We start from the raw sequence: 15,619 nt of genomic DNA, 5'->3' as shown, positions 1-15,619 counted from the left end.
ATTCTGGGGTTCTGGCAAAGCTGAGCTGACTGACTGGTCAAGGCTCATTACTATAAGTTTAACTTCCTCCCTTTCGTCTAGACCGTACATAACCTTTTGCTGGCATAATCTCGCAAAGAAATTATGCGGTCTGCGGTGGGTTCGAATGGATCAATTTTAGCGCAGGCATCTCTCAGTTGGGTGATGGATAATGGGGTGGTGTAAACGCAATCGGGCTCCTCACGATCCGATGACTTGCGCTGTGTGGTGACCGGATTCATGGGGGTATGCAGTCGGTGGTGCGGGTACTTTCCTTTTCGGGGCATGGGGGGGCTCTATTGTGATTTTCTCTGGGCGGTTTCATTTAGTTCTTGCCAATTGGGGGCACGTTCCTCATCTATATTTTGTTCAAAGGTATATCTAAATCCATTTTGCACTGAAAGCAGTGACTGCAACTTCTCTATTTATTGTCTACATTTCGCGTGGTCTACTGTGCTCTGACTTTGTTCTGTAGTGGAGCTATGGAGCGCTCGTAAAGCTGCCTTTAAATCCGCGCATTGACTCGTTAACTGTGCTACCTGCTGTTCTGTCTCTTCTCGTACCAAGACTGTGCGCTGTGTATCTTGGTAGGCTTTATCGTACTGGATCTGAAAGCTGCTAAGGTGAACTAAACAAGATTGGTGTGCCCGTTTGACATCAGCCATCTCTTTATCTTTAGCTGCCAACACGGAGTTGCTCAATAATCTTTTCACTTTCACTATTGTTTCCCTCATTCTTCTCTTTCTCAACTAGCTGCCTGCGGAGTGTCCTCATGACCTCCTCTGTGCCTCGCAACTGTGCCAAACACGACACTATTGCCATCGGCTTTCGCACTTTCGCTGCATTTCTCTTATGCACCTCGGTTCGGTTGTCTCACCAAGTTTGTCCTATGCTTCCTGGACCTGATTCTTCATTTGAACAAAAATCGGACCAAAGGGGCCATCCTTTCCCCTTTAAGTACTTCCTCAACTCTTCTTCCCATATGGAGAACTGCTCTGCTCTGTTGGTCGCTGCGACATCGGGTTCTTGTTGGTTCATTAAATGTTCCATCGCTTTTGTGTCCATTGCTTCTAATCTCTCTTGCTCTACTTTTAATCTCTAGTTTCCTACCGTTAATCTCTGTTTCCTATTGTTAATTTCTCTTGCATTACTTTGATTTCTCTTTCTCTACCTTTAATTTGGGACAGGGGGATAAGGCGGCGATTTGAACTGCGGGTATGGCCTAAACTATTTTCCGGTTCTCAATTCCCTCGATAGTTTTGACACATTCTAACGAGTTTACCTTATATCCCTGATAGTACGCATGCAGGTGAGTACACACTTCCGAAATTCGGTGATTTGGTCGCTATGGGCTTGCACTTGTGGTTCTTTCTCTCTCACGCAATTGGATTTCAAAGTTTGTGGGTTCTCTAGGAGCCACAAAATCACTTCTAATTCGAGTCCCACCAGAGTCGCCAATAATGTTGCCAATCGGCACCAGAGTCGCCAATTAATGTTGCCAATTAATAATGATGCTCTTTAGTGTCGCCAGGTATCAAATGATACCACCACAAGGCTTTACCGGATATCGATCAAAGGACCACACAACCAGTTAGTCAGTTCAAGTTCAAAGATGGTTTATTTACACACAAGGATTACTTCGACATGCAACACAAAATACTACAAGTTAAACTACACCTAACAACAACAATAACCTATACTTAACTTCAGGGCAAGCGGTTCTAGGCAGATGAACAAGGCCTTTGTCCGGATCTTGCGTGGCTGGGTGGAAGAAGTTGCTCTGTTTCTACTAGGCTCATCCGTCTGGTAGCGATCATTGGTCTTGAACTTGTCTGTCTGGTCGTTATGCTGCACTTGGGTTGGCATAGGCCGGATCCAAGAGAGACCGAGCACATGGCTGTGTCTTTTATCCCCCTGGTATTTCGCACTCTTTGGGGCGGTCCTTAACTTGGACCCAGTAATTCGACAGGCTTCGATCACTGCCTTTGATTGGTCCCGTTTGTGGGGATCAGTGCTGAACGACGCTCGGTTGAGGTCTCCTCAACAAGATTGATAGATGGCGGATGGCCATTCCATCCGGCATCAGCACGGCTAAGTGGGTTTCTAAACTCGTTGAACTATTCGAGACTGGGTCCTGCCCATTGTGGGCGGGGCCAGATTGCGACGTCTCGCGAGATTTTGCGCTATTCAGCTCATTGCCTATGCATTCGGTGAACCTCCTGGCAGAGGCGGAGAGGAAGTCCCCATCCCATTGTCTCATGGGGTTGAAGGTGCAGGCATTATATGTTTTTTTTAATATATATATATTTTATTAAAGTTTTACGATCAAAAAGAATTTTCCATTTTTACAACTTTGTAACAAAATGTACATTGACCGTTATTTAAATAATACATTAACTAACAGCAAGTGCCGTAAACAAAGAAACAAGAAAAAAAAAGAAATAGTAACACTGAAAAAATAAATATAACCAACTAGCATGTAACAAAACAAAAACCCCCAAAAACCCGAATGCACCCTCCCCCCTGGGTTGCTGCTGCTGTCTTTCCTGTTTTCCCTTATCACTCTGCGAGATAGTCGAGGAACGGTTGCCACCGCCTGGTGAACCCCTGAGCCGAACCTCTTAGTGCGTACTTTATTCGCTCCAATTTTATAAACCCTGCCATGTCGTTTATCCAGGCCTCCACGCCCGGGGGTTTAGCTTCTTTCCACATAAGTAGAATCCTTCGCCGGGCTACTAGGGACGCAAAGGCCAAAACATCGGCCTCTCTCGCCTCCTGCACTCCTGGCTCTTCTGCAACCCCAAATATAGCCAACCCCCAGCTTGGTTCGACCCAGACCCCCACCACCTTTGAAAACACTCTTGCCACACCCACCCAGAACCCATGCAATACCGGACATGACCAGAACATGTGGGTGTGGTTCGCCGGGCTTCCCGCGCACCTCCCGCACCTATCCTTCACTCCAAAAAATCTACTCAGCCTTGCTCCCGTCATATGCGCCCTGTGTAGAACCTTGAATTGGATCAGGCTGAGCCTGGCACACGAGGACGAGGAATTTACCCTACTTAGGGCATCTGCCCACAGCCCCTCCTCAATCTCTTCCCCCAGCTCCTCCTCCCATTTACCCTTCAGCTCCTCTACCATCGTCTCCCCCTCGTCTCTCATTTCCCTGTATATATCGGACACTTTACCATCACCAACCCATGCCCCCGAAATCACTCTGTCCTGGATCCCTTGCGCCGGGAGCTGCGGAAATTCCCTCACCTGTTGCCTCGCAAATGCCCTCACTTGCATATATCGGAATGCATTCCCAGGTGGCAACTCGTATTTTCCTACCAGTGCTCCCAGACTCGCGAACGTCCCGTCCAAGAACAAGTCCTTCAGCTTCACAATTCCTGCTCGCTGCCAAGATTGAAATCCCCCATCTATCCTTCCCGGGACGAACCTGTGATTGTTCCTTATCGGGGACCACATCGAGGCACCCGTCACTCCCCTATGTCGTCTCCACTGCCCCCAAATCTTCAAAGTCGCCACCACCACTGGGTTTGTGGTGTATTTCTTCGGAGAGAACGGTAACTGCACCGTCGCCAGTGCTTTTAAACTAGTTCCCCTACAGGACGCCATCTCCAGCCTTTTCCATGCCGCTCCTTCTTCTTCCCTCATCCACTTACATATCATAGACACGTTAGCGGCCCAATAATAATCACTCAGACTCGGCAGTGCCAGTCCCCCTCTATCCCTACTGCGCTGCAGGAACCCCCTCTTTACCCTTGGGGTCTTTCCAGCCCACACAAAGCTCATAATACTCCTATCCACCTTCTTGAAAAAGGCCTTTGTAATCAGTATGGGGAGGCACTGAAACACAAAAAGAAACCTCGGGAGGACCACCATTTTAACCGCCTGCATCCTACCCGCCAATGACAGGGGCACCATGTCCCACCTCTTAAAGTCCTCCTCCATCTGCTCTACCAGTCGTGTCAAGTTAAGTTTATGCAAGGTTCCCCAGTTCCTGGCCAGCTGGATCCCTAGATATCGGAAGTCCCTTGCTACTCTCCTCAGCGGCAGATCGTCTATTCCCCTGCCCTGTTCCCCGGGGTGCATCACAAATAGTTCACTCTTTCCCATATTCAATTTGTATCCCGAGAACTCTCCAAACTCCCCGAGTGTCTGCATTATCTCGGGCATCCCCTCCACTGGGTCCGCCACATATAGCAGCAAATCATCCGCATATAATGACACCCGATGTTCCTCTCCTCCTCTAAGCACCCCTCTCCACTTCTTAGAGCCCCTCAGCGCTATGGCCAATGGCTCAATTGCCAACGCGAACAGTAACGGAGACAGGGGGCACCCCTGTCTTGTGCCCCTATGTAATCGGAAATAGTCGGATCGTTGCCTGTTTGTAACCACGCTTGCCAACGGGGCCCCGTACAGGAGCTGAACCCATCTGATGAACCCCTCTCCAAATCCAAATCTCTTCAGTACCTCCCACAGGTAATCCCACTCCACTCTATCGAATGCCTTCTCTGCATCCATCGCCACCACTATCTCCGCCTCCCCCTCCGGTGGGGGCAACATCATCACCCCCAGCAACCTTCGTATATTGGCATTCAATTGCCTCCCTTTAACAAACCCTGTCTGGTCGCCATGTACCACCCCTGGGACACAGTCCTCTATCCTGGTCACCATCACTTTGGCCAGTAACTTGGCATCTACATTTAGGAGGCAGATGGGCCTGTATGACCCGCACTGCAGCGGGTCTTTGTCTCGTTTCAGGATCAACGATATCGTCGCCTCTGACATCGCCGGGGGTAGTGTTCCCCTTTCCTTAGCCTCATTGAAGGTTCTCGCCAGGAGTGGGGCCAGTAGGTCCACATATTTCCTGTAAAATTCCACCGGGAACCCATCTGGTCCCGGGGCCTTTCCTACCTGCATGTTCCCGATTCCTTTTACCACCTCCTGCACCTCAATCTGCGCTCCCAGTCCTGTCACCTCCTGCTCCTCAACCCTCGGGAACTCCAACTGGTCCAGAAAATGTATCATTCCCTCTTTCCCCTCCGGGGGTTAGGACTTATACAGCCTCTCATAAAATGACTTAAACACCCCGTTCACCCTCTCCGCCCTCTGTTCCATCCTTCCATCCCCGTCCCTGACTCCTCCGATCTCTCTCGCCGCCCCCCTCTTCCTAAGTTGTTGGGCCAGCAGTTGGCTCGCCTTTTCCCCATATTCGTATTGTATTCCCTGTGCCTTCCTCCACTGCGTCTCCGCCTTACCCGTGGTCAGCAGGTCAAAGTCCGTGTGTGGACTCCGTCTTTCCCTGTATAGCCCTTCATCCGGGGCCTCCGCATATTGCCTATCCACCCTCAGAATCTCCCCAATCAGTCTCTCCCTTTCTTTACCCTCTTCTTTCCCCTTGTGGGCCCTTATGGAAATCAGCTCCCCCCTAACCACCGCCTTCAGCGCCTCCCATACTACTCCCACCTGGACCTCTCCATCATCATTGACCTCTAGGTATCTTTCAATACATCCCCTCACCCTTCCACATACCCCCTCATCCGCCAACAGTCCCATGTCTAATCTCCAAAGTGGACGCTGCTCCTTCTCCTCTCCTAGATCTAGATCCACCCAATGTGGGGCGTGATCTGAAACGGCTATAGCCGAATATTCCGTTCCTGCCACGTTCGGGATCAGCGCCCTTCCCAGGACAAAAAAGTCTATCCGAGAGTACACTTTATGGACGTGGGAGAAGAAGGAAAACTCTTTACTCCTTGGTCTAGCAAATCTCCAGGGATCTACTCCTCCCATCTGCTCCATAAACCCCTTAAGCACCTTGGCCGCTGCCGGCCTCCTCCCGGTCCTAGATCTGGACCGGTACAGCCCTGGGTCCAGCACCGTGTTGAAGTCTCCCCCCCCATTACCAAATTTCCCATCTCTAGGTCCGGGATGCGCCCCAACAAACGCTTCATAAAACCCGCGTCATCCCAGTTCGGGGCATATACGTTCACCAGCACCACCGCCTCACCTTGCAATCTGCCACTCACCATCACGTACCTGCCCCCACTGTCCACCACTATGGTCTTAGCCTCAAACGATACCCGTTTCCCCACCAGTATTGCCACCCCTCTATTTTTCGCATCTAAGCCTGAGTGGAATACCTGTCCCACCCATCCTTTCCTTAATCTGACCTGACCCGCCAATTTCAAGTGCGTCTCCTGAAGCATAACCACATCCGCCTTCAGTCTCTTTAGGTGCGCAAATACCCTTGCCCTCTTAATCGGCCCTTTCAACCCTCTCACGTTCCACGTGATCAACCGGGTTGGGGGGCTCTTTACCCCCCCCCCCCATCGTCGACTAGCCATCCCCTTTTTTAAACCAGCTCCTCATCCGGGTCCCATGCTCCCCTTTGTCCCCCAGACGGCGCCCTCCTGTCCCGACTATCCCATCCCGTATCAGCTCCCCCTTCCCCTCAGCAGCAGCAACCCAGTTAATCCCCCCCCCCCCCCCCCCGCTAGATTCCCTTCTAGCTTGATTGCTCCCCCCATATTGCTTCCGGGAGTCAGCAAACTCTGACTGACCTCGGCTTCCCCCGTTTACCCTTGGCCTCCCTGCGTGTGAGGTCCCCTTCCTTCCTGCGCCCACTTTTCCCGCCACAGTTTCCATAGCGCGGGAACAAAGCCCACGCTTCCTTCTCGGCCCCGCCCCTAATGGCGCAGCTCCCTCGCCCCTTCCCTGTCCCCTTCCCCACCGGCGCCCACATTCCGTCGTGTCCCCCCCCCCTTTGGGGGGGGGGGGGGGTTGGAGAAAAAATTCTCCCGTCTAACATTTTTACAGACAGGCCCTCCCCCTCTCCCCCCTTTACAATTCCTTGCCACCACCTCGCTTCTTCTTTCCAAACATCCATTCCTCAAATCTAGTACAACTTCTCTTCTTGAATAAATGTCCACGCCTCCTCTGCCGTCTCGAAGTAGTGGTGTTTGCCCCGGTGTGTAACCCACAGTCTCGCCGGCTGCAACATTCCAAATTTCACTTTCTTCCTGTGGAGCACCGCCTTGGCCAGATTGAAACTCGCCCTCCTTCTCGCCACCTCCGCACTCCAATCTTGGTACACGCGGATCACCGCGTTCTCCCATCTGCTACTCCGTGTCTTCTTAGCCCATCTCAGGACCACCTCCCTGTCCTTGTAGCGGTGGAATCTCACCACTATTGCTCGCGGTATTTCCCCTGCCTTTGCTCTTCTCACGAGGACCCGGTATGCTCCCTCCACTTCCAGGGGGCCCGTTGGGCCTCAGCTCCCATTAAAGTATGGAGCATCGTACTCACATACGCCCCAACATCCGCTCCCTCTGTCCCTTCGGGAAGTCCCAAAATCCTTAAATTCTTCCTCCTCGAGCTATTTTCCAGGGCTTCCAGCCTTTCTGTGCACCTCTTATGTAGTGCCTCGTGCGTCTCCGTCTTCACCACCAAGCCCTGTATCTCGTCTTCATTCTCGGCTGCCTTTGCCTTCACTCCACGGAGCTCCATCGCCTGAGTCTTTTGCGTCTCCTTCAATCCCTCAATCGCCAGCAACATCGGTGCCAGCACCTCCTTCTTGAGCTCCTCCACACATCGCCGGAGGAACTCCTGCTTTACCATCTGGGCTCTCTCGGCCGCCATCTTGCTTCTCCCTTCTCTTCTCTGCCGCTGCTCCAGAGGATCCTCCACAATCTGGCCACTACTATCGCTTCTTTCCATCCACACCCGGGGGGACTCCTTCCTTTGTCGCCTCACACTGGGCTTAGCCGTGAAAAATTTCCGTTGGGGCTCCCGATAAGAGCCCAAAAGTCCGTTAAAACGGGAGGTGCCGAAACGTGCGACTTAGCTGGTCATCGCCGCAATCGCAAGTCTCAGGCATTATATTTAAAGGCCACCGGACAGCCATTCATTCATTGCAGATCAGGAGCTTCAATCCTGCTGTCCTTCACTACTCTACCAAGGAGAATGTCCGAGGCCAGACGACGTGCAGCCTGGTGTCAGCGAATCCTCCTCCAGGCTGTCCAGGAAAGGTGGGAGGTCCTGTTTCCTTAGCATGGCAGCATGAGACTTTCAGTCTGACCACACCAACCTGGGCAGAGGTCGCAGAAGAGGTTAGCACCCGTTGGACCCTACAAAGAAACGCCCAGCAGTCGCGGAAGAAGAATGTCCTGCTGCAATCATCCAGGATCAGCTCGCTGCAAAATGACACTCAGCACGTAGTCTAAATGTACAAGTGCACAGAGGTTTCAGGCAGGAGTTTGAGTTGCTGGACTCAGCAGCAGATGTGATGTGAACTGGATGTGTAGCAGCCACTTCACTCTTTCAATCTTCTGTCAGATGCAGGACATCCTGTTTGTTAATCACTTACTGGGGAGGACTCAACAGCCGCCATTGGCATTCATACTCCTGAACTGCTCATTCCACCATTGGGATAACAATCAATCCTTTTGGCTTCCTGCAATACAGAAATGCCCACACTAAGGAGGAGTGGTCCAAGACCGGCGACAGCATTCCAGACATTCAAGTCCTTATTCCGTATGAGGAACAGGGCGCAGAGATAGCCGGGAAGAAACAGCGCTGTGCCTGTGCTGAGGGCGAAATAGGATTCCCCCAGGAAGCCAGTGAGGCACCCTGCCATCTGCAATTGTCAACTGTTCCCACATAATAACGCAGAGCTTTAATTAAGGAACCACTTAGGCATTCTCCAAATCTTTCTGTTCTCTACTCCAGGTACCAGCAACAAAAGGGGGGAGGCCCACAATGCAGACCACCCATCTCCATCTCCAACCCCATCTCTGAGGCGGGTGCCTTGATGGCTGGGCGTGTCCTTAGCGGTCATTGACCGTGGCTGTTTGGGCTCCCTGAGTAAAGGGAGTGGCGCCAATTAGTCTGTATCTGTATCGGTTACCTAAGTACAGTTCTTTTGTTCTGGGGAAATGGGCCATTAGAATGTAACCGAGCGGGGATTTCGATCGCATCTAGCTATCTGGGTTGCAAATACACACACAAGCTCTGGGTCTGTCTGAGGCCTGGGTTGGCCATAATTCCCTTGGCCCTTTGCAGGTGGCCATCTGAGATGGCTACAGATTTCACCAAAGCATTTTGTCTACCCCGCTACTAACCAGTGAAGCTCAGGGATGTCGATGAGTTATGTGGAAAGATTAATGTCCATAACCTAGGAAGGTGGTGGGGGAGGGTGGATGGGATTAGGAGGCAGTGGACTGTGCTAGCGAGCAGGAGATGGCTATGAAATAATTTATTTTAAGTGTGCCTAACTCTGCATTTCTATGCCATAGAATGGAAATTGGTGTAAAGACTGTAATTTCTAGTCTTGTAGTAGCCAGTCTTGCCAGCTGAGTGTACTTATGATATGTTCTTACTTGGGGCTCTCCAGGTAAAAAGAGAAAAAGAGTTGGAACAAAGAAACTTTTCAGCAAAACCAGCCTGGGATCTGGGGTTAAGGCCAGCGGAAAGCCTACAAGGAGACGTAGGAGAAAAGTGAAGAGAAGGAAGGGAAAGAAGAAGGCGGTGAGAGCAACATTGCTGCTGACCTGTACTGTAGTTCTGTGCTTTCAGTTCAATATCGAGTAACATTTTTGCATTTTTAAATAGATTAAACCGAGTGTCACTACACGTTCACGCATCGCAAAGAACCTTGGCCTTGGTAAGCCCGTAAATGGGATTTCAGTTCCTTCTGTGTACAGGCCACTGGAACCTTCCCTGAGGACTATGCGAACAGATATTGGAGCAGCTTCATTATCTGTATATGGTGATCCAAATGACTTGGATCCATTTGACAGGTTAGTTTTCCATTGGTTTGAATCTTCTTAGATGCTTCTTGGAGTTTTGATAACAAACGTTTTCAAAAGCACTGCCAGGACAGGTCAAGGCTCTGCCTTTGTAAATAGAGCCCAGGAAGTTTGGGGATATTCAGGAGGCCATGCACAAAGGATTTAAGAGCTTGGATTCTTTCTCAGGAAGATGAAGCGATGAGGGGGGATGAGACCACAGATGATGATGAGACCACAGATATGTGTATGGAAGGAGGATTTTGCAGATGAGTGTGCTGCTACATGGTTGCCTGCTCCAGAGGAGTTGTTGCTGCTCCTTTGTTGGGTATGCTTAAGACTGAGATAGAGGGCAGCAGGATGGCGCAGTGGGTTAGCCCTGCTGCCTCATGGCGCCGAGGTCCCAGGTTCTATCCCGGCTCTGGATCACTGTCCGTGTGGAGTTTGCACATTCTCCCCGTGTTTGCGTGGGTTTCTCACCCCCAACCCAAAGATATACAGGCTAGGTGGATTGGCCACGTTAAATTGCCCCTTAATTGGAAAAATGAATTGGGTACTCTAAATTTAAAAAAAAAGAAAGAATGACTGAGATAGACAGATTTTTGGTGAATTAGGAACTCAAGGGATATGGGGAGCAAGCAGGAAAATGGAATTGAGGCAGGTTAGCCGTGATCGTGTTGAAAGGGGAACAGCTCAGGTGAGGAGGGGGCTGGGGGAGTGTAGAATGTTTTACTTAAAGCTGCTGAGGGCTTCCCTTTACATTAAAGAGGCTGTATGATTTGGATATCATTTGAAATGTAAAATTACCAATGTTTTGGGCTTCATGAAAAAATTAATTAATGTAGAAAAACGTGTTTTTTTTTTTAGTGATGCTGACCCTTTCGACAGGGAAACTTCAAGTCCCAGGTCCCCCCTCAGCAACAAGAGAAGAATTCTTTCCCGCTCTGCTCTGCGGTCTCACCGACCAGTAGCCCGACCCATCTCTGCAAAAATCTCAAGGTAGGAAATGCCTTGTTACTGTGGTTGGAGATTCGTTAAAGGGTTGTTCAGAATAGAAGAATAGAAATGTTTTAAAAACCTGTCTTATCTTCCCCTTCAACTCCAGGCAAACCTCCCAAAGTATGGCAGTTTGTTGAGCATTATCTTTGTTTGCTGTTTCTAATTGTTTTCTTTCTGAATACTGCTGAAAAGACAGACATGTTGCCGAAGCTCTTGCAATCATCAGGACAAATACAAGAATGAGAAATTTCTTGGTTTTTTGGAAATATTTTTATTATAATTTTAAACAATTTTTGTACAAAGCATACAATAACGCAGATTTACAACGAAACAGTACAACCCCCCCCCCACTTTCCCTTATGACATTAAAACCTCACCGCTAAACTGCCCCTGTCCCCTGAGGTAAAGGCCAGGGCGTCTGTCCCCACCCCCGTCTGGAGCTCCGTCGAAACCTCACAAATCACCACTGGTGGGCAAGGCTCCAACCCAATGTCCAGGATTGCTGACATAGTATCAAAAAAGGACCTACAGAAGCCCACCAGCCTTGAGAATGACCAGAACATGTGCACCGTCCCCCTCGAACACCAATCACATCTATCCACCACCCCATCAAAAAACTGACTCATTCTAGCTTTCGTAAGGTGTGCTCGAAGCACTACCTTTAGCTGAATGAGACTCGCCCTCGCACAGGACGAGGTTGCATCCACCCTCCTCAGTGCCTCGCTCCATACCTCCTCTTCCAAGATCAGCCCCAGCTCCTCTGCCCCCTTTGCCTTCACACCCTCAACCGAGCACATCCCCTCCCCCACTATCCGCTGGTATATGCCTGACGTACTGGCCGCCTCTGACCCTGAGCAGGATAAAATCCGCTCGGGCAAGGTAGAAGGCTGCTTCACCGGGAAGGCTGGAAAGTCCTTTTGACCCAACTACGCATCCGGAACCCATCAGCATTCCTCCAAGCTAGTGAACCGCCCCTCGAAAAACAAATCTCCAACCTTCTCCAACCCCTTTTCCTTCCAACCCCTAACTTCACATCCGCCGTGACCTTCTCTACCCAATTTGTGTAGTTCACGTCCAACGTTTTCTCTAGTCCCTTGCTATCTGGATCCCCAAATACCAAAATGACTTCCTACTAGCCGGAATGGCAGCCCACCAAGCCCCACGCTCCACCCCAACCACCAAGTATTCGCTCTTTCCTATATTTAGCTTATGGCTGAAGCCTCCGGATCCTTAGTTTATAACAGCAAATTGTCAGCGAATCCCTATGCTCCACCCCTCCTGTAACTATTCCTTCCCGAGCTATCAAAGTCCTCAGCGCCATGGCTAATGGTTCTATTAAGATGAGAAATTTCAAACAACCACAATGATTTCTACTCATGGAGAAAACGGTGTTGATTGCTTGGGACTCTAGCCAAGACGTTGCCATGGAGAAAGCAACAGGGAACTATAGGCTTCCCAGACTCCTGGGTAATTCAAAAATTCCAGCAGGCTTGAACATATTCCTTTTTCCATATGAATGTAAGTCGATTCAACAAGTATAAATGAGCCATGTTATGAACTCAACTTCTTATCATAAATTGGTTGGGTAGCTATTAGCACACGAATGCAATCCAATCAACACTCTTTTCTTTTTTAGTATAAATTGTTGTGATTTCTCATCATTTGGCATTCTTGCATTTGTCCCGATGAGTACAAGACAAAAAGCTTTGCAACATGTCTCTCTTTTCAGCAATATTTTCTTCTTGTTTTGGATATTTAGTAATTTAATCTTTCGTTAATGATTCCAGGTTTTTTCCTTGCATAGATGTTAAGCTAACTGATCTATGATTATCCAGGCTAACTATTTCTTGCTGTGGGCGACACGGTGGGACAGTGGTTAGCACTGCTAACTCTCGGCGTTGAGGACACAAGTTCGATCCTGGCTCCGGGTCACTGTCCATGTGGAGTTTGCGCATTCTCCCCGTGTTTGTGTGTGTCTACCCCCACAACCCAAAGATGTGTAGGGTAGGTGGATTGGCCCTTTAATTGGAAAAAAATAATTGGAAATTTTAAAAAGTTTTTTTTAAATGTCTCGCTGTTTGACTTACGTTGGCCACTTTCCAGTCATCTGGCTCACCTTTACCTTCAATAGATCATTAGCTTATAAACTCTAGGGCAACTGCTTTTATTTCCTTCTGGTTTCTTGGATTTGCCCTGTTAGGTTGCAAAACTGTCCTCTTTAACTTACAAAGTTACAGCACAGAAGAGTACCATTGGGTACATCACCTCTGTGCCTGTTCAAAAAGAACTATCCAGTCAAATCCCATCTTTCAACTCTTGACCCATGGTTTGGTTAGGTACAATTCCTAAAGTGCATATCCAAGTATTTTTAAAAATGTGATGAGGGTTCCTGCCTCTACCTTTAAGATAGTGAGTTCCAGACTTCACTGCTCTCTGGGTGAAAATATTTCAACTCAACTCCCCTCTAATCCCTCTGCCAATCATTTTAAATCTATACCTCCTGTTTATTGCTGAACAAAATAGGTATTTCCTATCCACTGTATATAGGTCTCATCATTTTACACACCTCAATTAAATTTCCCCTTACTCTCCTCTATGTCAAAGAAAGAATCAGTTCATTGAAAACTTCCTGCAGCAGACAGCTTTCTTTCTCATTATCAATCACACACTCATCATCTGCAAACTTCTTAACTCTACCCTTATACTTAAGTCTAAATGAATCATTGAATTCCAATCTTTTGTCATAGTTAAAAAAAAAATGTCCTTCCTGGCAACATCCTTGTAAATCTCTTCCGTACTCTTAGTGTAATCATCATATGGCATGTAATGCCATGACCAGAACTGTGAGCAGTACTTGTATATAGTTCTAGCGTAACCTCCCTGCTCTTATACTCTCAGCCTTGGCTAATAAAGGAAGTTATCCCATATGCCTCCTTGACCAAGTTACGTATCTTTCCTGATATCTTCAGGGTTCTGTAGAAATGCACTCCAAGGTTCCCCCGTTCCTCTACATTTATTGGTTATTTCCTTGCTTTGTCTCTCCCGCTAAAATGCATTACCTAATTTCTCTGGATTGAGTTCCATTTGTCACTTTTCTGAGCAGTTCATTGAAAACTTCCTGCAGCAGACAGCTTTCTTTCTCATTATCAATCACACACTCATCATCTGCAAACTTCTTAACTCTACCCTTATACTTAAGTCTAAATTATGCGCATATACTTTAATAAAGGCATGGGGAGTCCATACTGAGTAAAATAAAGAAATGTAGTTTTATTTATAACACGATATATGCACTGCCTGGTAGATCCCTACTGGGTTCCTGTTCTGGTTGGCGCCTTACTGGCTGACCTTTTATACAAAGGTTAATAGAGATCCCCCACCCCTAGCGGGGGAGCTTATAGTCTGCAAGGATCATGGGGAAGAAAATCATTCCCACACTATTACATAACCCCCCCTCCCCCCCCCCCCCCCCCCAAAAAAGTCCAAAGACTCCTTGACAACCAATGAGGCGGAGAGGAAGGAGCTGGCAGAGGATGTTGGATTCTCTTCGGCTCTGGCAAGTTGTCATGTAGCTGATGCGCCGGATCAGTCGGCCTAAACCTTGTTGGTGAGTGTCATCTGCAGCAGGAATGCTGTGGTAGACTACCCACAGGAGGTGGCTGATCGGCATCCGAGACCGTAGAGGCCTGGGTCTCCATTTCAGAGTCGGTAAATACAACATTGGGTTTGTCGGTGTCGAGAGAGACTGGAGGTGTCACACCAGCTGGTTTGGCAATCGAGCCAGAGGATCCAGGACAGGTTTCTTTCGAGGAACCTCATGAGGGAGCAACCTCCATGAACGAATGTGATCCAAATGTATTCTCATCAGTTGCTCCCGGACCCGAACTTGTGAGAGACTGGTCTTGTTTGGCGGACGACAACCCGGAAAGCCAGGAAGCAGCGTCGCCGGAGTCACCAACGAACACCGCGTCATCAGGTGCGAAGAGGCCGACGTCAAACTGGGCAACGCCCTTGTAAATCTTGGTTATAGCGCACCTTCGCACTGATATCTGATATAATCGGTCTTGTACGAAGCCTATGACCCATTAACATCTCAGCGTGGGCTACACCAGTTACTGCGTGCGACATGATCCTGTATGAGAATAACAATCTTAATTGCCAGCCTGGGATCCATCGAGCCCGGAGTCAGTTTTGTTAGCCCCTGTTTAACCGTCTGCACCAAAATGTAGACATGAGGAATCCAGTTGCTTTTCATAAAAGTGACAAACTCTTCACTCATGAAAGAGGCCCCGTTATCGGTTACAAGCATCTCAGGGTGGAAAAAGAAATGTCCAATCGCTCGACGGAAGGTGATCGTAGCTATTTTGTGGACCTCCAGGCATTTTGAATGGCTTTCTTGGTCCACCCGATACTCCAAATATGCTACTACCTTTGCATGAAACACTCACTTCGCGCAGCGCAGGCGGACCCCTAACTCCAAAAGAAGTTTCAACACCGCCTCGAGGTTCTGCAAATATTCTTAGTCCGTGGTCCCTGTGATTAGCACGTCGTCTAAGTAAACCGCGGTGTATGGCAATCTGCGCAGGATGTTCTCCATGGCGCGCTGGAAGACTGCGCACGCTGTGGATACCCCAAACGGGAGCCAGGTATACTAGAGTTCCTTGTGCGTATTGACCATGACGTATTTCCACTATGATTTAACGAGCTCCAGCTGCAGATAAGCATTGCTGATGTCCATTTTGTATTCACACAACCACCAGCCAATGTAGTATAAAGATCCTTGATGTGCGGTAAAGAATAACAGT

General features: G+C 48.9%; 1 protein-coding gene across 3 annotated transcripts in view; it reads left to right on the top strand.

Annotated features, from left to right (window-relative positions):
* The window catches only part of phrf1 (PHD and ring finger domains 1), a 202,877-nt gene that overhangs the window by 140,802 nt on the left and 46,456 nt on the right, over window positions 1-15,619 (top strand). For all 3 annotated transcript variants that reach the window (XM_072466131.1, XM_072466132.1, XM_072466133.1), the window contains exons 10-12: window positions 9,422-9,555; window positions 9,640-9,827; window positions 10,683-10,814. In XM_072466131.1, coding sequence (XP_072322232.1) covers window positions 9,422-9,555; window positions 9,640-9,827; window positions 10,683-10,814 — 454 coding nt within the window. The remainder of the gene's footprint in view (window positions 1-9,421; window positions 9,556-9,639; window positions 9,828-10,682; window positions 10,815-15,619) is intronic.

The sequence above is a fragment of the Scyliorhinus torazame genome, chromosome 10 (genome assembly GCF_047496885.1).
Source record: "Scyliorhinus torazame isolate Kashiwa2021f chromosome 10, sScyTor2.1, whole genome shotgun sequence".
In the NCBI taxonomy this organism is placed as follows: domain Eukaryota; kingdom Metazoa; phylum Chordata; class Chondrichthyes; order Carcharhiniformes; family Scyliorhinidae; genus Scyliorhinus; species Scyliorhinus torazame.
This window is presented reverse-complemented; position numbering and strand designations above follow the sequence as displayed.